Source organism: Erpetoichthys calabaricus, chromosome 1, assembly GCF_900747795.2.
Source record: "Erpetoichthys calabaricus chromosome 1, fErpCal1.3, whole genome shotgun sequence".
NCBI lineage: Eukaryota > Metazoa > Chordata > Cladistia > Polypteriformes > Polypteridae > Erpetoichthys > Erpetoichthys calabaricus.
Genome location: NC_041394.2, coordinates 150,980,443 through 151,004,751, shown reverse-complemented (window position 1 = coordinate 151,004,751; position 24,309 = coordinate 150,980,443). Strand labels below are relative to the sequence as shown.

Here is a 24,309-nt window from a genome sequence, read left to right as displayed (position 1 = left end):
CGCAGGCGTCACCGCCATAATGTGAGTGGCACTACTGCCGAGTGAAGTTAGGAATAATGTGCTGCTTGGGATTGTACAAACCGCTGAACGCTTTACACCAAATTCAAACACAATACAGCTCAACGATACAAACACGAGCCCACCTGGATAAGATCAATGAACGCAGGCGCCTACAACGCGCGTCTGAAACTGCGGAAGCAAAGCAGGCACGGGTTCAAAACGAACAACCTCGACTGACGGATATACAAACGTGAACCTGCCTGGATAAAATCAATGAACGCAGGCGCCTACAACGCGCGTCTGAAATGCCGCGGGCAAAGCGGGCACGGCTCCAAAACGAACGAGCTCGACTAATGTATTTCAGGATACCCAACGCTGGGGGTAGGCGAGCGAAGCGAGCAGGGGGCAGAGCCCCCTTGTTGGTTTATAAACATATGTACTATTTATTCCTTTTCTATGACATGTTCAGTGCAATACAACTTTTGACAAGCACCTCTGGATATTTTACTAAGTCTAAATGCCTCTTTGGATGGTTGAAAATATGTTATCAAAATTTTAGTTTAAGTTGTTTGCAAGATTTGTTCAATAAAAAGGTTCTATATTTTGACTGCAATTGTCATGCAATGTGATTCCTTCTCTTCATTAGTACCACCCCCTTGAAAACTATCACTTTTTGGGGCCATGCAAACCTGTATTAATACTTGTGTGCATATCAAAATATTTTTTTTATAATGTACAATTCTCATGACAGTGGAATAGGTTATTCTTAGCCAGTCTACTGCAGTAATTGCAGTGGAAAATGTGGTTAACATCCACTCATGCATGGGAAGAAAATACCATTTGAATACCCTAAAACTGGTATAATTTTGAAAAATACCGTGATATAGAATTTTGGTCATACCGCCCAGTACTACAATACAGTGATATTTCTTGTTATGCTTTATCACACCAGCAAAGAGGTTATGGGACTGACTCCAGTGATGGCTTTTGGACAAATGGGTTCTTTAATATTTGTATAAAAAGCATTCTTCTTATTGTGAAATGGATATTGTTCAATAGATGATGCTTTTCTTGAAATGGTTATCTATAAGCACTGAAGTTCCTGTTCTCTACTGGAAGGCTCATTTTTTCTGTATCCATTGTTTGTGTTAGGCTGGGTGTTTTTTTCCTAATTAATTTGTTTAATTTGAATTCATTTTTTTTGACAATCTCTCTATTATAAAAAAAAAAAAAAAATCTTTGGGAGAGAGACTAGGGAGACAAGACGTGATCTTCTCGGAAGACAATTTTAAGTCCTGCGAGAGATACTTTAACTTGCTCCCAGCTCTTAAAACAATGACAAGCAAAACATGCAGCTCGCCAGCAGCAGAAATCTGGCAGATGATCCGACTGCTTCTCCTTGCGTGCGTTCAGTGACCCTAATCCCCCCCCTTCACAATGCGAGCGGTAGAGACGCGAAGTGGCACAAGGACAGCTGCTGTACAGGCTTTTAAATGATCGACAGCAGCAGAAAGAAAGCAGATGATCCAACGGCATCTCCTTAGCATGCGTTCATCCATCCCAACCAACCCCCACCCCCATAACAACGTGAGCAGCATTATATGTCCTGCGAGAAAGAGATTTAACCATGCCCGAACCCGGAAATAAAGGACAAGTATTGTTTTTTACAGCGTCACGTGGGACATCATTTAAAGCAAGTCCATGGACATCTAACCTAGCAGTTGTTGGATTGCTGTTGGCAGACATTATTCATGTGCTCCCAGCTATTAAAACATTGACAAGCGACAAGCAAAACACACAGCTCGCCAGCAGATGATCTGATCGTTCTCCTTAGTGTGCGTTCAGCCACACCCCCTTCACAACGTGAGCAGCGTTATACGTTCTGTGAGAAAGAGATGTAACCACGTCCGGGACCGGAAATAAAGGACAAGTATTGTTTTTACAAAAATTTTAAAGTAAAAGTGAAAATAATGCATATATAACAATTCCCAGGAAACTAACAATCTCTTTAAATTGTATATTCGGTAAACCAAACCTGGGGGTGGGCGAGCGAAGCGAGCAGGGGGCAGAGCCCCCTAGTATTCAAACATAAAAATTATGATTTTTATTTTAGTAGAGTTGAACATTTGAGCAAACACCTTAGTTTAATTGGCTACTCATGTGTGTACAGTCAAAACATAATGATTGGCCCAAAAATCCCCAGAAGTCAAGGTGGCTCAAAAACAAGAGGCTTGCAAATAGGGCTGCTCAGAGCACTGCAAGAGGTGGTGTGAGCATAAAGGAGCTCCATCAGCCTGCTCTTTATGCAAAGCAGCAACTAAAATGCTGAGGCGCAGCAACTGGGGATGAAAATGGGATGCTAAGGGGAGCGGGCACACTTCTCATTTTGAGTGGTAATAGTACCACAAGCTTGGCTGTATGTGGGACTGTAAATTTGTCTGGTGTGCTGGAGCTGAATAGAGGCTGCACTATATTAACAAATAATAACCCCTCATTTTTTGAAACGGGAGGCTGAAAGTGCAAGGTGCTTAATTAAAATGGGAGATTTGTAAACATTAACTGGTTGTGCAGTTGTTTTTTTTTATTGTTTTTGTTGATGGATGTAAACCTGTTTGATTTCTGCTCAGTAAATTGTCACTGTGGCATTATTTCAGAGTTTTCCATGCCTTCTTACTCTGAAATGGTACCTAGGCTACAGTGGTTTAGAAGAACAAGCAGGCTGTCTATAATGTGTAGTTGGAGGGCTATCAGAGTGCACTAGGAAGGAGGGATTCCTCTACAGGCAGGCACACTGAAGACCTATAGTTACAATAGAATGACGAAGCTGGCCGGTGTGCTTTGCAAGCTATAATGTATGAAGAAGAAAAAAAAGTCACCTGTGGTATAGCAAAAGGTGTGTCTTAGTTGTAGAAAAGAGCACTGAGGGCAGCAAAATAAAAAGCACATAGGAAGGAAAGGTCCCTGGAAATGATACAGAAAGAATATAGAGGCCACAATGAAGAAGAAACACGGCTACAAATATAGAAACAAATTACAAAAAAAAATACCGAAAAATCTGCACAGAAAAGTTTTTCTTATTTTGTACATTTTCCCTTTGACAATAGAAATATACATATTTTTGTAATTCAAGGAAGGATACAGTTGTACTTTCGATTTACAAATTGAGGAAGACCTAATTTTGTGTTTTTTGTTTTTTTTCTTTCTTTCTTTCTTCCATCAAGAATAGTTGAAAGTGAAAATCATGAATCTTCCATAAATTTATTTGCCACATCACCCAGCCCTAATTTTAAGTTATATATTACATTTATGTATTGCATTTTGTCATTATATGCACTTGCATAACCAGGCTTGTGTGGTCTTTCTTTGCTGAGCTATTTTTGTTCTAAAATGCTCTGTGCAGAATTCTCCTTAGTTTACAGTGTGAAATTGCATGGCAGCATATATTTGTGTTTCATGGTCATTGTGAAAAATGTGTCTTACCAGATTGAAAAACGCTATTGCCTTTTCCTTCCACAGGAAAACAATGAAAATTTTAAACATTATTTAACTCCACTAATTTTTTTCACATTTTAGTTAATTGCAAAAAGGACTGAGTCTCCATTTAGAATAACTCCAATGATCCATGAAACTGAATATACCAGGAGCTACAGGGGCTCTGCGCACTCAAAAGGATTGAGACTACGGACAAATCATGAGAATGAAACTGAAGTGCATGAACCAGAAAATATCTCTCCTGTGAAAAAGTCAAAGGTTATTATTATTATTACACTATAGTGTGCCTTCTAAAGGGTAATGTATATGGTGTTTTTTTTTTTGTTTTTTTTTTTAACTTCTGTCATTAAGTTAAGACTCTCTTAGAATGAAAGAGCCTTAGTCAATCAACACTATATGCTTTCTATTGTGTTTGGGTTTTTCTTTTTTCTGTTTTACAGTGTTTTTAAATAATTATTTTGGTTACATGAAGTTTCATTTGGTTTACAATTCTAATGCTTGACTGTAAATACTAATTTATTTCAAAAATTGTACTACTACAATATTGCATTTCTTTATTTTCATGTTTACAAAAAATATTCACAAATATTGGGTATTCTGAGGCCATGTTTAATCTTTCAACTTGAAATCATGTGAGTGGCAGTAACATTTGTGAATTCTGCCATTTCATATGTATACTAGGAATAGAGTTCATAGGATAATGCTGTTTCTTACTGTGCTAAAATAAAAATAGTGATGTTTGCATTCAGCAAATTGCATCTCCCGTGATCACCACACTCTAGCCAATCAGCATATATCAGGAATCCTTTAATGCACATATTGTACATTTTTCATGCAGATAAATTGTCTGTCTACAGAGTAGATATGACTGGGGGGAAAAAAGATGCAAGACAGCCTTATAAAAAACTTCATGTTAAGTTATTGATGGCTTCTTCCAAAATGTTTTAGACTGTAGAATATTTGTGATTTGCCATGGACTGGAAGTGAGTAAAATGTGTTGGCAAAAGGTGTTCACTTCCTGATGATGAGTAAAAACAGTACTATTTATAGCTATAGGTTTATTAATATAATATTACATTTATAACTATATTATAGCAGTTCATTTTCAGAGATCCTTTTTTTTTTTTTTTTTTTTTTTTAAACATGCAGTACAAACTACCATCTGTGTGTTTGGATGTGTTTTTTTTTTCTTTTGTTATTCCTCTGTTTCTTCAAGTCATGCAGAAGTGCAGTTTATATGAAAAGTTCTTTGATGCAATATATTCTGCAGAAGACATCCTGATATTTGTAAAATACACTCCTGCTCCACAGGAGATATGCAAGTTCTGCATATACACTAGTATCACTTGAACTAGCAGTGATACCATGATGCTGGAACTCTTCCAAGCAAAGCACATTTATTTAGCTGCTTTTCTAGTATAAAAAATATGCAGTTTGAAAAGCTGCTCTCCTTTACTGATATGCAGAATGATATTAACGAATTAGGATTAAGAATGTACCTGCTCAATAATTCCAGGTGCTTCAAATCATTAAACTTCACCAGCATTCATCATCCTGAGAACTGACAAAAATGTACGTTTTCACCGGACATTAATATTAAAGTCATTCATTTACTTACTGTTGAAGTTCAGTTTTCTTAAATACTGTAATCCATTTTTTTCTGGATTATATAATGTATTTATACATATACAGGTAAAATTCCGTTAAAACGAACTCTCAGGGACCTAAAAAATATTTTGTTGTAATGAGATTCTGTATTTATCACTATATAGTGCTTTCTTTAACTTGTGCCCAGGCGTTTGCAATCATTTCAATAGCTTCTTTCGCGTTAATTTTAATCTCCTCCTGCCTACAAGTTATGCTGACGAGAATTTTGCTCAACATTTCCTTGTGATAATACATTTTCAGGGGTGTAAATGATGCCCAAATCCAATGGCTGAAGCACTGCTGTGCAATTGGGTGGGAGGAATTCCACGCGACATAATCTAAATGTGGAAGCACAGTTATCAATCAGGAGCCGAATCATCCTTCATATTGTGAGGTTTCTGAACTCTTTTGAGACCCCCCACTCCCCACCCAATGGTAATGACATGCTGAAGTGCGTCGCGCAATAAGTCCCTGTCTTGTACCCCAAAACATGAGGCTGAGTCTCAGTACTTTAGCAAAACCAGCTTTATTCAGCTTGAAACAGGAACGGCACACTTATTTATTGTAGCGTGATCTGCCACTCTGCTATACACAGACACAGCAGATCAGTGATCAAGTAATCCTGTTCCCTGCATTTACAATGCTCCTTGCATATCGCCCATCGATATCTTTTCTGTTTGCTTTGGCGGAGAGATGCAGCATAGCTGAGAGACACAGCACAGCTTTGAGCCAAATGTTGCCCCGGCAACAGATAAACAGTCTTCCATAGACGTTTGGACTTCGGGACGCTCTTCGGCGTGTTGTCTAGTTGAGGGAGGTGCCAAGAGAGTTTACAAACCTGACATTTTCTTGAATGAGTGGCGCATTAATAGGAATGTTTCTTGAACGAGCATCACTGAACCACATAAAAATGGCTTTTTCGACGTCTTCAAATGCAGCAGATCACATATGTTTGCAACCCGAGATTTTTCTTCTTTATTTGCTCGGTCTTTCAAGAAAGTTGACAGCGTCGATAGCGAAATTACGATTTCACTGGCAACGTCTTTTTACTTTTTGTCGCAATCGAGAGCTGCAAAAATGTAAAGTTTTTTTTCTAATATGAACTGTTACTATTTTTTCATGTCTGCGGTTTCTATAGGAGGGTGACAATGAGTTAAATTCCAATGGATGTTTTTCAAATGTTGACGAGCGATAAGCAAAAGGTATCACTGAAAACTGCAAGAAACAAAAAAGGCAAAAAAAAAACAAAAAAAAAAACAACATTACGAGGAAAGTGCGAAGAAAGAAAAAAAAATTAGTGTTTCTGTTTGGGGGATCGTTGTGCACAACTGAGCTATGGCCACAGAACTAACTGCTTTGCGGATGATTCATTCAGGCATATCAATGTCTTTTGGGCACTTCATTGTAATGAAAGTATCTGTTGAATGTACTTTGTAGTAACGTGATTTCTATAGATTCGTGTCATATGGGGAAGCTGTTGGGACCATAAAAATACTTCGTTGTAATGAAAATTTCGTTGTAAAGATATTCGTTGTAACAGAATTTTACCTGTATATACAGTATATATAATATATATGAAATAATACGAATTACTAAATTTTGTATTTGTGATGTGATCAAAAGGAGACTTTATGTATGCACCAGCATCTAATACTAAAATCAAAACACTGATTCACTTAAATGGGTAATACGAAAGAATCGAATCAGTAAAGTGAATTGAAATGTCTATCACTAGCTGCAGTGTGCAGAGTGTGGAGGAGCTGGATGGTTGGTTGTTGGGAGGGCAGTCCCTGTGACTCTGGCTCTGGAGCCGATCACAATTATTATTATTTTCCCAAAAATACTTTTGTGCTGTGAAATAATCAATAATTTCTTCACATACATCAAAGGAATTTTAAAATGTTACACATTTTTACAAAGCAGATGTTTTTTACACTGACCCTTTATAAATTGTAAGAAAGCTAGTGTACTAATATTATGAGTTATGATAGGTGCCCTTATTTGTTATTAAAATGCATTAATATGCTACTACTTTGCTCGTTTTCAGGCCTGTCTTAGCTTATTCTTCTCAGTCTTGCTACAAGTGGCATTCTAGGAGATATGCAAATAAATATTTCAGTAGCAAACAAACAGGAAAACATTAATGCACACCTCAGTCGGCATATATACACCTGTGATTGATTGATTCATTTTTGCATTCATTAATTCCTTAAAAAATGCATTACTTCCTATAATCATTAAATGAAAGTACCTAATTTAACAATTTTGTTGTCCATGAATTATAAGATTTAATTTAATAATTAGAGACTTGTACTCATGGCACCTGCAGAATACAATTAGGAGTGGTCATTTAACCAATTTAAAGTGTGAGCCACTAGGGGGTGTACTGCCACCCTAACCCCCTGACACAGACAGGCAGGACACAGGTTTACTCAACACCCGTGTTTATTTACAGTTTGTGCGCGCATTACCAACACAGTCCATTCCCTTCCTTGCCACCAGTCCATCCGCCTCCACTCTGCCTCAAGCTCTGTCCACTCCTTCCTCCTGACTCTGGCTTTTTTTTTTTTCTTTTTCTCCTTTCGGGCGTGGCTTCAGCACCTGCCACTGACAAGTTGTGTGTGTGCGGGTGAGCGCCTCCGTGCTGCTGTGTGCCTCGCACTGCTGTGTTGGGTTGGGCCACAAAATTATTAAGGGGCTCCTACCAACAGATGGCCAGGAGTCCCATCTGGGATGCCAGTTTGAGCCACCCGTATATTGTATCCTGGCTGCAAAATTGTTAAATTATTGAACAGAGATGTTTACAAGATTGAGTCCAAAACAGAATTGCCAGGCTGGAGGTAAGCTGGCGGCTTTGGCCCATAGAGGAAGTGACGTCATCCAAGGTGCCAGAACCTGGTGGGATTTCCCGGGAATGGTCTGTAAGGAACTGAGAAAGACAGTCGGCATATCCTGCCGCCCCCTGGTCTGGTGTGGTATTACAATTACTCAAGCCCTTTAGCACGTGTGTGACAAACGGTTAAATATATTTTAATTTGTGTGAATACATTATACACTTAATCTTTTTTCTTTTAATTCAGATTTATTTTAGTAAGACCTAATATTTAAACACACCAGCAATAAATCTCCAAGAGACCCACTGGGCACTCTACCTAACATAAATGTACTTAAATTGTTTCTTATTGTTTTTTTCTTTCTTTTAAAGCTTTGTCTTGGGAAATTTGATGCTGTAGGTCTTGTTGACAGTTTGGGTGTCTGCTTATGTTCCAGGATTATAGGTGGCTAGCACAGTCCTTCGACAAGCTGGTTGTGGCACATAATGCCACCACAGAAAAAACACCAAAGAAAGCAGAGTAGAGAAAAGGGTTGATTGTTGCACATCCATAAAGAATATTTCTTGGCATGTTCAGTCTATTAAAAGTATAACTAAAATGCATTAATGAAAATGTTAAATTAAAACAGTGGGATTTTAGATATTCACTATCTGTGAAATACTTGAAGTTTTTGGTGCATGGCCAAAAGGCTGCCTCACCAATTCTTATATATAAATGTCTACGCGTGGAAGTGTGTGCGTCTGTCTGGCCCGGAAGTGAGAGGGGGAGTCAGGGTAAGGGCTCCGCCTCCGAGGAAACAGAAAACTCGCTTAGCCACTAATAACACAAGTGAGGCCAGCACGTCAGCAATACGAAACCTCACAAGAAAGACAAAGTTGCTTAGCCATTAACATCGGCAAAACAGTATCCCTTTTACTTTTCCTCCCACTGCTAATATACAAGATTCAAAAATGAATCCTCCTAGGAGAGATGACTAGATTAGTTCCTTTCAGTTACCTGACATCTCTACATTTCAATTTTTTTTTTATGACAATTTCAATAGTTTCTAGGACCCCAGGCTTTTTACAGCACGGGCTTACACAGCTAGTATTTTATAATTAGCTCTTGTAGTAAGAAGCAAACCACTATTGGAAGATCTAAGGTTACAACTGGGAATGTAAGGGACCAGGCACCAGGAGCAAGACTACTTAAAACTTTATATACCATTAGTAGTATTTTTAAATACGTTCTATAGGACACAGGTAACCAATGTAACTATGTTAAAGCTGGTGAGGTATGGTCAACTTTTCTTTTTCCAGTTAAGATTCTTGCTGCTGCATTCTGAACTATCTGCAACTGATTGATTTCTTTTCTTAGATAGCCCTGTTAGGAGTGCATTAGAGTAAGTAATATTATTGGCTAAAAACAAAAGTGTGAATGAATTTCTCAGCATTGCGCAATGTTTAAATTAGAGATCTGACTTTGTTCCTTAAATGAAAAAGTAGTCCTAGTAATATGGTTAAATGAGTGATTTAAAATTTAGATCAGATTCCATGATTGCACCAAAATTCTTTACTTCTGCCTTGACGTTTATGTTAAGAGATGGAGTTTGTTTGTTAGACCTTAACTATTTCCATTTTTGCCAACAACTAAGATTTCTGTAGTTTTCCTTATAAAGTCTGAGGAATTACTACTCCTTCATTCAGAAATTCATATTCCATATACAATATTTTGGATTTTTGAACTACAGTCACTGGAACTAACTTTTTTTTTACCAGTTAACACTAGAATTACCAGAGCCTACGAAAAAACTCGTATATCCGGCCCACCTTAAATCGCTTCTTAAATCCGTTCACACCTCTCCGCCAGCATCCTTTGTCCTCTAAATGTGCTGATAAAAGACAAGCTGCCAGCAGCCGGCTATTCCATCCCCCCACCGACTTAGAACGTGAGCGAAGTTTTCCTAGCTCATGCCTTGATTGATTATGTGGGAGTGAAGTGGAGTTTTACAGTGGAAATAAGAGATCATTATTCTAAAGTAATCTGTGTAAACACATTGTTAAAACAGAAACTTTTTCATATTTTAGTAATAAATGTTACAAAATGTAGTAGGCATAAACTATAGAATATATAAAGCCCGAGTTCCAAAGATCAAATAAACACTTTCACAAAAGCTTCAAAAATGATTCAACAGCTTCTGTGGCGTAGCGCGCTAAGATTTGCCTCTTAGCGCAGAGCAGCTTTTCCTTGCCTCACAGACCTGAGTTTGATTCCCCGCTGGGGATGAAGTGTTGCTTTTTTTTTTTCTTTTCTTTTAAACCTCAAACGGACATAAAATTTATACATTGGTATGCACTGTCAGTTACTGAGATCGTTATATTTTCATGTGGGATGCTCCTTTTCAAATATTTTTTTAACAATTGAGACTGCAATTAACAGGAACAACTGTCCTTATAACTTATTTTTAAGATCCATAACACACAGACAGACAGAGCACTGCGTAATAGAGAGACAGACAGGCAGAGAAGTCACTAGATATATAAATAAACAGGGAAGCCACGTGTACTGAAAGAAAAAAAGAACAACATGTGCGTTGTCCCTGCTGCACTGGGGGAGGGGTGATGTTAGAGCGCCTGCGCTTATTCAGTGCAGCAGGGACAACGCACATGTTGTTCTTTTTTTCTTTCAGTACACGTGGCTTCCCTGTTTATTTATATATCTAGTGACTTCTCTGCCTGTCTGTCTCTCTATTACGCAGTGCTCTGTCTGTCTGTGTGTTATGGATCTTAAAAATAAGTTATAAGGACAGTTGTTCCTGTTAATTGCAGTCTCAATTGTTAAAAAAAATATTTGAAAAGGAGCATCCCACATGAAAATATAACGATCTCAGTAACTGACAGTGCATACCAATGTATAAATTTTATGTCCGTTTGAGGTTTAAAAGAAAAGAAAAAAAAAAAGCAACACTTCATCCCCAGCGGGGAATCGAACTCAGGTCTGTGAGGCAAGGAAAAGCTGCTCTGCGCTAAGAGGCAAATCTTAGCGCGCTACTCCACAGAAGCTGTTGAATCATTCTTGAAGCTTTTGTGAAAGTGTTTATTTGATCTTTGGAACTCTGGCTTTATATATTCTATAGTTTATGCCTACTACATTTTGTAACATTTATTACTAAAATATGAAAAAGTTTCTGTTTTAACAATGTGTTTACACAGATTACTTTAGAATAATGATCTCTTATTTCCACTGTAAAACTCCACTTCACTCCCACATAATCAATCAAGGCGTGAGCTGGGAAAACTTCGCTCACGTTCTAAGTCGGTGGGGGGATGGAATAGCCGGCTGCTGGCAGCTTGTCTTTTATCAGCACATTTAGAGGACAAAGGATGCTGGCGGAGAGGTGTGAACGGATTTAAGAAGCGATTTAAGGTGGGCCGGATATACGAGTTTTTTCGTAGGCTCTGGTAATTCTAGTGTTAAATCAAAATCAATTTAAAACTCTGCCAGAGATACCCATCCATTGTCTAAGATGAATTATGAGACTGCTGTAATCTATGGTGTCAAATTCTGGTCTATGAGAACAAAAACAGATGTGTAAACCTTAATCAACAAGTCATGTATTTCTATAAACCTGTGCAGTCTCTGTGCTTTCATTCTAAAACCCAACTGAAATTTATCAAGAATATGTTTATTCAAATAATCATTTAATTGTTGGAAATAGTGTTTTTTCTAGAATTTAACTTTAAAAAGGCAAGTTAGAAATAGGTCTTCTTGTTGAAGATAGAATCGTCAAGGTTATTTTTCTTGAGCTGAGGTTTAATCCTGCAGTCCCTTAAAGAGACTAATAAAAAGTTAACTATGCCAAATACACTATTGATTAGCAGATTGGAGACGGTTGTTGGGACTGGGTCAGGGACGTAAGTGGAAGGTTTAAGCTGAGAAATTATTCTACGGTGTTCAGATTAACCTATTTCAATTAAGAAATTTAATTCACTAAAAATAACATTCTGAAAGTCAACAGAAGATCTTTCAAATGGCTTGGTAATGAGTGCAATTTCCCCAGAAATAGCTGGAATCTGAAATTTGGAATAGGGAGGTCTGGGCTGTCCTGCTTGGCCTGCCTCCACTGTGCTCTTCCCTAAGAAAAGAAGTTTGAAATGATAAAATGAGATGCGACAAGGGACGATCTAAATAAAGGAATCAATCAACCTTATTCTTAAACAGATAGGTTAAGTGATTTAGAGTTGGGCAGAGTTGAGCTCATAACCTTGTAGTTATAAGCAGAAGTGGACAATATCAGAAGAAATTCTTCTTGTGGTAAGGATTTAGAAAAAAACACATTTTACTGGTTTGCAAATCTGAATGCAAACTGAAGTGTGAATTGTGATTTTATGTTGGCATATTAGTGTCTTAAAGGTAATGTCTTTGTGTATGGATTTCTATGTAAACCGTGAGCCCACCCCTTTAAGAATATTGTCCAGTGTGGGTGGTTCAACCTGATTACTAAGATTGCACCGGCTCTGGAACCCTGCAACTCCATATTGGATTAAGGGGAGTTGACAGTACATATATGTTTAAAGCCAGCAGTTTGAAACTGAGAAAGACAGAATAAAAAAAGCCACGTCTTGCCCCCTTTTATGCCTTCCAGCAACATGAGTAACTAAGAAGAATCACTTTCACAAGCTGGGGAGGTGAATACCTGTTGTTCAATCTATTTGAGTAACAGAACATTAACCTCTTTGGGGTTAACCCTGAGTTTGACTTGGGCTCGGCATTCTATGCAATTATGGTTAACCATGAGTCACACTTGGAGTAATGTTTAATGATCTGGTTTACTTTTTTTTAAGCCAGAATAACACAAGGGACAGTATTCTACTGCCATCTAATGAATGAAATGATATCATGCTGCAAAAAATAATGAATTTTTCTGTGTTTTGCCACTCCAAGGTAACTCCTCAGTATTCATGAGTGGGGAGGAGCCTCCAACTAAACACGATGAAAAACAAAAAGCTGTAAAGGCAGTTCCAGAATGAACTGAAACTGAACCATTTCTATCATCGAGTGATAGTGATGACATTATGAATTGGTCAGACATTGACACGGAAAACAAAACCTGTGCATTATACTTCACTGTACAGCCAAAACTCTGTGCTATGTCTGGTGAATTTGGTCATGTGGGCTTGTACTGTGGTAGCCTGCAATAACACATGGGGTGTGTTTCTCATGAAGACTAGGCACTAACATTCTACCTTCTCATATGCAAGCAACAGAAAAATAAAAATGTGCTTACTTAATCTGCATTAGTACAACGTTGGACACTAGACATACCTATTGAACTGCATTTTTATTGATGTTTTGATATTTACAGGTTTCTTTAAAATGTAATAACAAAATTAATCAGTTTCGGTTCATTTTCTATAAACTTAATACTAATAAGGCTACCAAGAATTTTAACGATAAAGAGCATGTTTTTACAGAATTAATAGTTAATAGAGTTCTTAAAAAATAAATATCAGTCAGAAAAGTACATTCAAATATATTGTACTGGTATCTGCAGAAAATGTCAAAATTTATGCATTTTTAGGTATACTGTCCATTCACAGCTACGAGGATGATATCAGGTCACAGAATTGTTTGATTTTAACTGTATTATAGTTTAAGGAGAGAGGAAGAAAACTAACAAAAAAAGGACTGGAAATTTAATTTCGTGATCTTTTGATTATTCTTTTATTAAGTTAAGATGTCAAGCCTTTCATTGTTAGTCTGTAATATGAAATGCTATAATTAAACAATTATGATACAAACTGAGAAAAGTAATGTAGAAAAATGTAATAAATATGTATTTTATTGAAGAGCTGTTCTAAACTGAAGAATGTGGCTGCTTTTCTTTTTAATATACTGTATATAAATGATCTGGATAAGGAAATAAATAAGAGGTTGGTTATGTTTGCAGATGAAACAAAACTAGGTGGAAAGGCAGATAATGTAGAATTGGCTGAATCATTACAGAGAGACCTAGACAGCATACAGGCTTGGGCAGATATGTGGCAGATGAAATTTAATGTAAGTAAACAAAGTATTACATGCAAAAGTAAAAATGTTAGATATAAATGCACAATGGGAGGTTTGGAAATTGAAAGTACACCTTATGAAAGGACCTAGGAGTTGTAATTGAATTTCCACTTTCTTCATCCAGACCATGTTGAGAACCAATTCAGAACTGTAATAGAATGTTAAGTTACACTTTTGGTCTCCATATTACAAAAAAAACCTACATAATTTCTAGAATAAGTCCAGAGTAGAGTGGCTAGTCTGCTTGCAGGACTGAGTTATTGAAGGAGTAGAACCATTGCAGTTTAAGCAAATGGAGGTTAATAGGTTAAATGATTGAAATGCTTAATATCATGAAGGGATTTAGGATAGCAGATCCCAGGCATTACTTTACAAGAACACAGGGACACATTTGGATAGTTATTAAGGGGACATTTTGCACAAACACATTTTTCTTCAAACAAAGAACCATAGACACGTGAAATAAGTTACTAGTGTGGTAGAGAATAGGATCTTCGGAACCTTCAGGTAGCAGTTCTGTTATTTAGATAAGGGCCAGTAACACTGTGACTCTGCACTTAACTAGACTTTTAATATGTCTATCTGTCTTTATAGTCTACATGAACAACAAATTTGATTTTTCTTTTTTTGGTTTGATTTATAATAAGTACATGGGCTCCTTGAATAATTGCATTATGTTTTAATTTTCATATTGTGACTGTTCTTTTGTTTTTACTTTCACAGTTAACTAAAGACCGCAAAAAAGACAACATGGGGGCAAAGCCTAGTGCTGTTGTGAGTGAGACGGAATACACGAAGAGCTTCAAAGGTTCTCCACCTGTGAAAGGTCTGAGGCTTCGCAAAGACATAGAGATAAATGAAGAGATGAACAGCCACCCAGAAAGCATGAAGTTGCCAAAGGTAATATAAAAACTTTCAGTCAGGCTCTGTGGCCTCATATGGAACAAAATATTAGCATCTTTCAAGATATTGTAGAATGGTGAAATAAGAGTTAAACCCCATTTTAATTTTTGTAATGTATGTTAGGTATTTTGGATATTATAATTTGACTGTGTGTGTGTGGACCACTTTAAGCCCATCTGGGAGTACACAAAACACAGCTGTTAATGGGTTAGGAGGGATTGTGACACCAAGGCTGTCTGAAAGGCATTTAAAGATTTTGGTCCAGAATGATGTTAATTTGGTGCAGGTCCATAACATGTGAACCAGTGAGCTTGGAACTTGATTGCAGCGTTCGCATGTTGGATCTTGCCCTGGAAACATTTTGGACAATTTTAAACAAGACAGATGTGCTCAATATATAATTTTGAGTTGAATAATTGTATGCTTTGCACATATGGAGCAAGAGTGAATTCTCCGCATTGCTACCTTCCACTCCTTTTCTGAGATGTTGAGTGAGAGATCCTTTTCCCACTGTCCTCTTGGACAGGGAGGGAGAGACTATAAAATGGTTTTATATATTGCAGAAATGCTGTCTGAGTCCTCGAAACTGAGCAATATTTTTTCCAGCATAGAGGGAGGTGGGAGGTGAGAAAAATTGGGCAGATTCTGTTGAACATTCAAGTTTCTAATTTGAAGGTAGTGAAAGAAATGTGTTGCTGGAAAGTTAAATTTGGAATGTAATTGTTCATATGATGCAAAGACATTGTCTATGTACAGATCTCTAAGTGATTTAATCCCAAATGTTTTCCAGATATTAAAAACTGCATATGTTTGCAAGGGTGAAAAAAGGTAGTTCTTGTGCAGAGGTGCCACAGATAAAAGCTTCTGTATGTTAACATATTTCCTACATTGGTTCCATGTTCTGATTGAGTGAAGCACAATTGGGGTGTTAGTATATTGGCGATAACTTGGATGTATTGGGGCACAAAGCAGGGAATATAAAGAAGTACTGCAAGATTTTATTTCTATTGTAGACCAAGCCTGTGTATGTTCATCTATTTGTGTCCATGTCCAAGTTTTTATAGTTTATGTTTGCTGCCCAGTAATAAAATTGAAAGTTAGGTAGAGCCATGCCACCTTCTGTCTTAGGTCTTTGTAGGGTCGCTCTTTGGATATGTGGATGTTTTTAATTCCAAATAAATTAGGTTATGGTTGAATCTAATTTCTTAAAAAAATGGTTTATTGATGTATATTGGAATGTTTTGAAATAAAAAGAGAAGCTTAGGAAGGATGTTCATCTTAGCAATGTTAATTCTTCCAGCTAAAGTGAGATGAAGGGTTGACCATCTATGCAAGTCTTGCTTAATTTTTTCTATACAGACGGTGAAATTTTGTTGATAAAGAGCTTTATGTTTACTTGTGATGTTTACCCCTAGGTATTTAAACTGATCTGCGATGATAAAAGGGAAAGTGTCCAATCTAATATTGTATGCTTGAGAATTCACTGGGAAGAGCACACTTTTATTCAAATTAATTCTGAGACCAGAAATCTTTTGAAATTCTGTTAGTGCTGTTAGGACTGCAGGCACAGTATGTTTACCCCTAGGTATTTAAACTGATCTGCGATGATAAAAGGGAAGGTGTCCAATCTAATATTGTATGCTTGAGAATTCACTGGGAAGAGCACACTTTTATTCAAATTAATTCTGAGACCAGAAATCTTTTGAAATTCTGTTAGTGCTGTTAGGACTGCAGGCACAGTATTTTGTGGGTCTGATACATACAGTACCATATCATCTGCATATAGAGAATTTTTTTGTTTAAGTCCTTCTCTGATAATCCCCTTTATCTCATAAGCATTTCGACAGTGAATCTGCCAGTGGCTCAGTGGCGATTACAAAAAGTAATGGTGACAAGGGGCATCCTTATCTGGTACCATGTTCTAGTTTAAAGTAGTCTGAATTAATGTTGTTAATACAAACTGAAGCTTCTGGATTGGTATACAGTAGTTTGGTCCATGCACAAATGTTCTGCCCAAACCCAAATTTCTCCAATGTAGTGAAAAGGTAGTTCCATTCAATTATATCAAATGCTGTTTCTGCATCCAATGATAATATCATCTCTGGGGTGTTTGACTATGTGCATGGAATATGTTACATTAAATACGCGCCGAAGATTGGAAGCTAAGTGTCGGCCTTTAATAAATTCAGTTTAATCTTGTGATATTACCGAAGGCAGCACTTTCTCCATCCTTCTAGTTAGGACTTTGCAGAGTATCTTAACATCATTATGCAGAAGTGAAATTGGTCTGATGCACATTGTAATAAGTCCTTATTTTGTTTAGGAAAGAGGGTGATTAATGCTTGGCGAAAAGTTTGAGGTAGAATTTGATGGTCTCTAGCTTCTGTTAATGTTGCTAATTAAAGGGGAGCTAGCCAAGAGGAGATTTTCTTATAAAAATTGACAGTGTAGCCATCAGGGCATGCTGCTTTCCCACTCTCAAGTAACTTTAAAGAATCTGGTAATTCTGATAGTGCCAAAGGTTTATCCAGTTTATCCTCTGCACTGAGAGTATCTATTTGTGGTATCTGTAATGTATCCAGAAATACATTAGATAGTGTCTTCTTTAAACTCGGAGGAATGTAAGGACTTGTAATAGTCTCTAAATGTATGCATTATATTTTTATGGTCAATGATTTTGTCTTCGTTTGTCTTGGTGATTGCTGGGAATGTATTGCGAACATCTTGCTTGTGGATTTGTTGAGCCAAGAGCTTATTAGCTTTCTCTCCATGTTCATAGTAATGATGTCTTGATTTAAAAATGAGTTGTTCAGTTTCTTTAGTTGTTAAGAGGTTTAGGTCTGAATGCAGAGCCTGCCTTTTCCTATGAAGAGCCTCACTTGGACACCTGCCATGTTCTTGATCTATTCTAGTAATTTTGCTGGTTAGCTCTGATACCTTCTTGGTTTCTAATTTATTTCTGTGGGAAAGATGAGATAATCTGTCCTCTTAAGAAGGCCTTGAGGGTTTCCCACAGGGCTGTGGAGTCGGTAGATAAATTCTTCGACTCCGACTCCTTAGTTTCCGGTACTTCTGACTCCGACTCCAACTCCTCTGTATTTAATATGCTAATGTATTTTCCATGTTGATTGAAGGAAGGCAACATACATGTCATGTAACCACATAACTACTGGCTAGGAAGCTGACTCTCTACCATATTGGCCAGTTAAACAAAAAAATGAAAACAATAAGGTTTTATTTATTGTTTTTATCAAGTGGCTATAAAGTAGTAGCATGCATAAAAATCAGGAACAGGAACTTTACCAGTTCAAAAAATATAAACCACATTCAAGTTCAAAGTTTATTGTCATGTGCACAGTAAGGAAACATGTTTCCCCTGTACAATGAAATTCTTTCTTTGCTGTCCACACCAAATGAGAAAACCAACGTATAAAGATGAACATAGATAATAAGTAGCAGATAGATAATAAGTAACAGCGGCAGCAGAAAGTAAAAAACAGAATAGAAATATAAAGTGTAATGTTTCCGGTAGGTGTGTGATGGATAAGTTAAATACAGTTACAGTTGTGTGAGGTAGATAGAATGAGGTGAACCACGGTTATAAACTCCAGTCAGTTATTTAGGGGTCTAATGGCCTTGGGAAGGAAAGAGTTCTTTAGCCTGGAAGTCCTGCATTTCATACTTCTATACTTCCTGCCTGAGGGTAGAAGTGTGAACAGTTCATTTTTGGGGTGGGTGAGGTCTCTGAGGATCGAGGCAGTTCTCCTGCGGACTCTGCAGTTGTATTCTTCGTTAGTTTTAAAAACAAAAACAAAGCTTAACTACATGAACAAAAACAGTTCATATTTTAAAACTTGGAATACAGTTGTAGAGTAGAATAGCTGTTCACTGCAATCCAAAATTAACTCAATGCAGTGTTCTAAGAAACAGAATTGCTTCTGCCAGATCTTCGTTCATAAAAGCTTTTAAATCTGACTTGATTATTTTTAGAGCTGAAAATAGTCTTTCAACACTGACTTGGGTGGGTGGCATTGCTGTTACAGTTCTAGCCACATCACTAATAATCTTCTGGATCAACAAGGATGACTTCTTCTATAGTCCATTTCGATGAGTGATCATACTTTTCAACTACTTTTAATTCTTTAAAAAACTCCTGCAGGAATCTCTTTATTTGGACATTTACTGGTCGTTTATCTTTCACGCATAGGTGATGTCAGTTTGCTTTTGAAACTTCCATTTTTTCCAAGTAGGAATCAGTCTAATTCTTCATTTGAAGAGGATGATCCTGAGTTACCAGTGCTTATAGCTTAATCCAGTAGTGGTGTTTCAGGTAGTAGTAATCCCTTCATGTGAACTGCTACATCATAGAGTGACTTTTTTCCATTAGCAATCTGGTTACTGCTCAACAAAATTCAGCTCATTGGATCAACATAAATAGCAGCTAACAAGATTTGATTATCCAGTAAGAGACTCTCTCTTCATTGAAGATACGATGCCATCAGCTATTAACCCTCCATTTTTGTTCAGGCAGTATATCAAGCTCTTCCATTCCAAGAAAAATTTAACGGGTGTTAAATCTTCATATTGCAACCTCTTGGTGACAGTAAAGGGGTAAGAAAGTAGACTTTTTCCCGTTCTTTTACTTGTGCCCACTGGCTTTCAGTTAATAAAACATTTTCATTGTCCAGTTGTTCAAGAAAATCTTTTAGTTCAAGGTGCTTCCTCAGTGTTGTGTTGTTTGATTCAAAATGGCTCCTTTTCCTGCACGTCTTTTCAAAATGGCATATGTTTTAGGAGCCCTGGCTACAACAGTTACTTGCCTCAATTTGCCAATTAGAGTACCTGCATGACGATCTTACAATCCATCTCTTATTGCAAGTTGCAGAGTATGAACAGCACAATGCACATGTTGAATAGTTGTAAGCTTAGATTCTTCTTTAGCAATGTCATCCAAAATTTCACTATTCTGTTCTGGTTTCACTTTCTCCTATACTTGCAGAACTGTCTTCCTCTAATATCTGTTTGTCACTTTCTTCATCTACTTTACTCATTTTCTCTATTGTGCTTAACATAGAAGCATTATCTGTCATAATACATAGAATCTGTTCCTTTTTAATTTCAAAATCTTCTAGAACAGGTGGTGTGCAAAGTTATGCTAAAGTTCAGCCCTGGGTGGGAGCATATGTGGAGAGTGCAGACAGAACCTCTGAACACACATCAGGCCGTAGCACACACCTACACCTACATCATTACACTTGTTTACACTCAAATGAACTTGTTAAACACACTATATCTGAAATAAAGTGAAAACACTTTTTGTAATGTACCATAATCCAGATTACAATATGTGAATGTCTGATTGTATAATAGCTCAGCTGAACTTCACACTAGTAGTAACACAACTATGCACTGGGCTTTAGTCTTACATCAGAGAAGTACTTAATTATGACTATTGTTTGTGAAATGGGACATTTGAACTTGCTGTATTTTTGTTTTCATTACAATTTAAATTTATTAGGTTCCGACTCCAGGTACCCAAAATTGTGTCTGACTCCTCGACTCCCAACTCCACAGCTCTGGTTTCTCAGAGTATTGCTGCAGAGACCTCTGAGGATGTATTTGTCTCTAGAAAAAAACTGATTTGTTTGGATATTAATTCTGTGCAGTTCTCATCTGCTAATAAAAGTGGGTTAAGATGCCATCTGCGAGATGAATATGGGGGGCATAATTGATTTTAGCTCCAAGATCAGAGGGGCATGGTCAGAAATAACAATTGTGTTCTTGAGTTTGGGTTTAGAAATCTCCAGGGGTCTGATAAGTTGTGGTCAGTTACAAACTGTGTATTTGTCATCACCCCTGTAACAGGAGACCTATGTAGGTCTGGATTTAAAACACAATTAAAGTCCCCAGTCATTATAATTTTATGAGTGTGCCCATTGGGAATGGATGCAAATACATTTTGGATGAAGTCCCTATCATCCACATTGGGTGCATAAACCTTTATCAAAATCACTTTACAGTTAAATAAATTACTCATGACAATCACGTATCTCCCTTCAGGATCAGTTACTACATCTGATACTACAAATTAGACTGTTCTATGTATAAGAATTCCCGCACCTCTAGTTTTCTTTGTAAAGCTGGAATGTAACATTTGGCCAGTCCAGTCTTTTTGTAGCCAAAACTGATCCTTTCTTAATAAGTGGGTCTCCTTTAAAAATACTATTGTAACGTTTAGACCTGTTAGGTGAGAGAATACTTTCTTTATCTTTAATTCGTGATTCAGGCCTCAGTAAAAAAAGAAGGGAAAAAAATGACAAGTTACTAATTCAATTTCTTCCACACATACATACATACATATACAGTGGTACCTCTGGTCACGACCGTAATTTGTTCCAAAACTCTGGTCGCGACCCGAACATAATTTCCCAATAAGATTATATGTAAATACAATTAATCTGTTCCAGACCGTATGAACTGTATGTAAATATATGTATTTTTTAAGCACAAAAATAGTTAATTATACCATAGAATGCACAGTGTAATAGTAAGCTAAATGTAAAAACACTGAATAACACTGAGAAAACCTTGAACAACAGAGAAAACTAACATTGTAAGAGTTCACGCTAGACCCTTACAGGCCGCTCGCTGTAAACACTTTTTTTATGAGTTTTAAGCACAGGGAAAAAAAATTAAATGCCACTTCTCTTGCGAAACTTTTCAAACCATCCTCTACTGGCTTTAAATTCCTCACCTTCTCCACTCGAAGAAAGATTTTTTTTTTTCAGCAAATCGCCATGAATCTTCCTGGCTTTCTCGCATATGATCGCCTCGCTTACGCTATCCCCTGCAAGCTGCTTCTCGTTCAACCACACTAGCAACAGTTTTCCATCTCTTCAGGCCTCTGCTTGAAAAACATTGTAACTCCTTTTGCAACGTCAGCTGCTTTGTTAGGCCCAGTATATCTATTGGATTAAAAATAAATTGATCAAATCAAATATAAAATCTGGTGGATATTAGGAGGACCCCGTGATCATCAGAGGTGACTGTGTGCACAGGGTGCAGACCTATAAATACCTGGGAGTGCAGCTGGATGATAATTGGACTGGACTGCCAATACTGATGCTCTGTGCAAGAGAGGACAGAGCCGACTATACTTCCTTAGAAGGCTGGTGTCCTTCAACATCTGCAATAAGATGGTGCAGATGTTCTATCAGACGGTTGTGGCGAGTGCCCTCTTCTATGCAGTGGTGTGCTGGGGAGGCAGCATAAAGAAGAAGGACGCCTCACGTCTGGACAAACTGGTGAGGAAGGCAGACTGTATTGTAGGCATGGAGCTGATTGCTGTCAATGTCCTGCTCCACTGACAGACTGAGGAGATCGTTCCTCCCCCACACTATGCGACTCTTCAGTTCCACCCGGGAGGGGGGGGGGGGTAAACGTCCTGCTCCACTGACAGACTGAGGAGATCGTTCCTCCCCCACACTATGCGACTCTTCAGTTAACATTATACATTATACAAAGTTATTGTCTGTTATACCTGCATTTTTATCACTCTTTAATATTGTTTTTTTCAGTATGCTGCTGCTGGAGTATGTGAATTTCCCCATGGGATTAATAAAGTATCTGTCTATCTACCTATCTACCTACCTACCTACTTACTTACCCACCCGAAAATGGGAAATCATTGGCGTGTACGAACACGCGTAGGGAAACTGGCCACCAGTGTTTTTGTTTGCCATCAGAGCGTGTGGTTGTGAACAGATGCAAACATTTTGATCATAACCTGATTTGTACGTGTTCGGAAACGTTCGTGACCAGAGGTTCTACTGTACGCATATAATTGTAATTAAAACATAAACAGAAAGTGGCCGAGAAGGGAAAAGGATGTATAATTACGGTGCCAGTATCATTGCCAGCAGATCAGACAGCCGGTAATATCTTCTTTGCCATGCCATGACAGGATGTGACTCATGATTGTATTTCAAAAAAGTGTCTGGATTACCTCTCTTTACTCTTTTTCTGCTTCCTCTGTAGTGGTAAAGATGTAATGCTTGTCTTGAATATCCACTTTCAGTTTGGCAGGATACAAGCTATATAAAAAGGCTATATATACAAGCTATATAAATAAAATACAAATAAATGTATTATTAAGAGGCTGTATCTGATATCGGCTTTCCGTAAGCGCTGTTTAATGTTGTATAAAGAGGCACGTTCAGCAGCTGTTGAGGGTGAGAAATCAGGGAAAATATGAATGTGGTTATTTTCAAATAAAATCTCTTGTTTCTGTCTGAGAAGTGACATTACATTAAATTTAGATTGTGATTTTTCTAAATGCATGAGAAAAGTCCTACGTTTAGAGGTATTTGATCCCTGTATGCGGTAAGCTGCTGCTATCTCTGTGTCTGATTTAAAGTCCTCTCCAATTATTTTTGAGAATAGTTTAGCTACGAATTTCACTGGGTCTGGACTTTCACGATTCTCATGTAGACCTTCGATTCTAATATTATTCATTCTGCATCCATCTTCCAGAGCAGCAAGTCTGTCTGTTTTTTGAGTTCAGAATTCGCAGCTGTTGCTTTCCCATTGGCGGTGGATGCCAGATATGCGGCTGTTTCAATTCGAGTCATAAATGTTTGCTTAACTTCTTTCAAATGATCACCAAGTGCTCTGTTTTCCCTCAAACTTAGACGCATTTTCCTGAACGTGTTCCTCATTTTTTTCCAACATACCTTTAAAGGCTGTCAAAGTGATTACAGTATATACACGTTTCTCCAAGTCTTTATTATCCTGCTGCAGCTCCAGCCGCAGTTTCTCATTTGTCTTGAGCATACCATTTATTTCTTTCTTTATATCTTTCTTGAGCTGAGCGATCATCACCTTCAGTTCGGTCAGATCGTTTCGGCCTTTGCGTTCCGCATGTGAAGCGGCAAGCCACTTTAGAGCCGATCATCCCGGCTTGCAAGGAGTAGATGATAACGCGGACGGTAAGGCCATTTCCAGTTTCAAGTGATCTTCTGGAATCAACGAGCTATCATGACCTGCATCACTTGCACATTCGCTCCCACTTTCACTCTCAACTGGAGACAATGCAGTGGACCGGGGTCCCGGGAGATCCATACTTTCGCCCGTCAGGTCTGGGTCAGTCTCTATAAGGTCATACCTTGAGGTTGAACTTGGACTTGATGCCTGTCTAGGCTTGGGTGTATCTTTGGGTTTCTTTCTGAGCCCCTTTCTTATCGCTCATGTTTACAGTGGGGCAAAAAAGTATTTAGTCAGCCAACAATTGTGCAAGTTCTCCCACTTAAAAAGATGAGAGAGGCCTGTGATTTTCATCATAGGTATACCTCAACTATGAGAGACAAAATGAGAAAAAAAATCCAGA

At 37.7% G+C, this 24,309-nt stretch overlaps 1 protein-coding gene across 2 annotated transcripts in view; it reads left to right on the top strand.

The window, feature by feature from the left end:
* The window catches only part of mdm1 (Mdm1 nuclear protein), a 133,064-nt gene that overhangs the window by 37,005 nt on the left and 71,750 nt on the right, over positions 1-24,309 (top strand). For both annotated transcript variants that reach the window (XM_051922507.1, XM_028807264.2), the window contains exons 5-6: positions 3,574-3,750; positions 14,745-14,921. In XM_051922507.1, the coding sequence (XP_051778467.1) occupies positions 3,574-3,750; positions 14,745-14,921 (354 nt within the window). The remainder of the gene's footprint in view (positions 1-3,573; positions 3,751-14,744; positions 14,922-24,309) is intronic.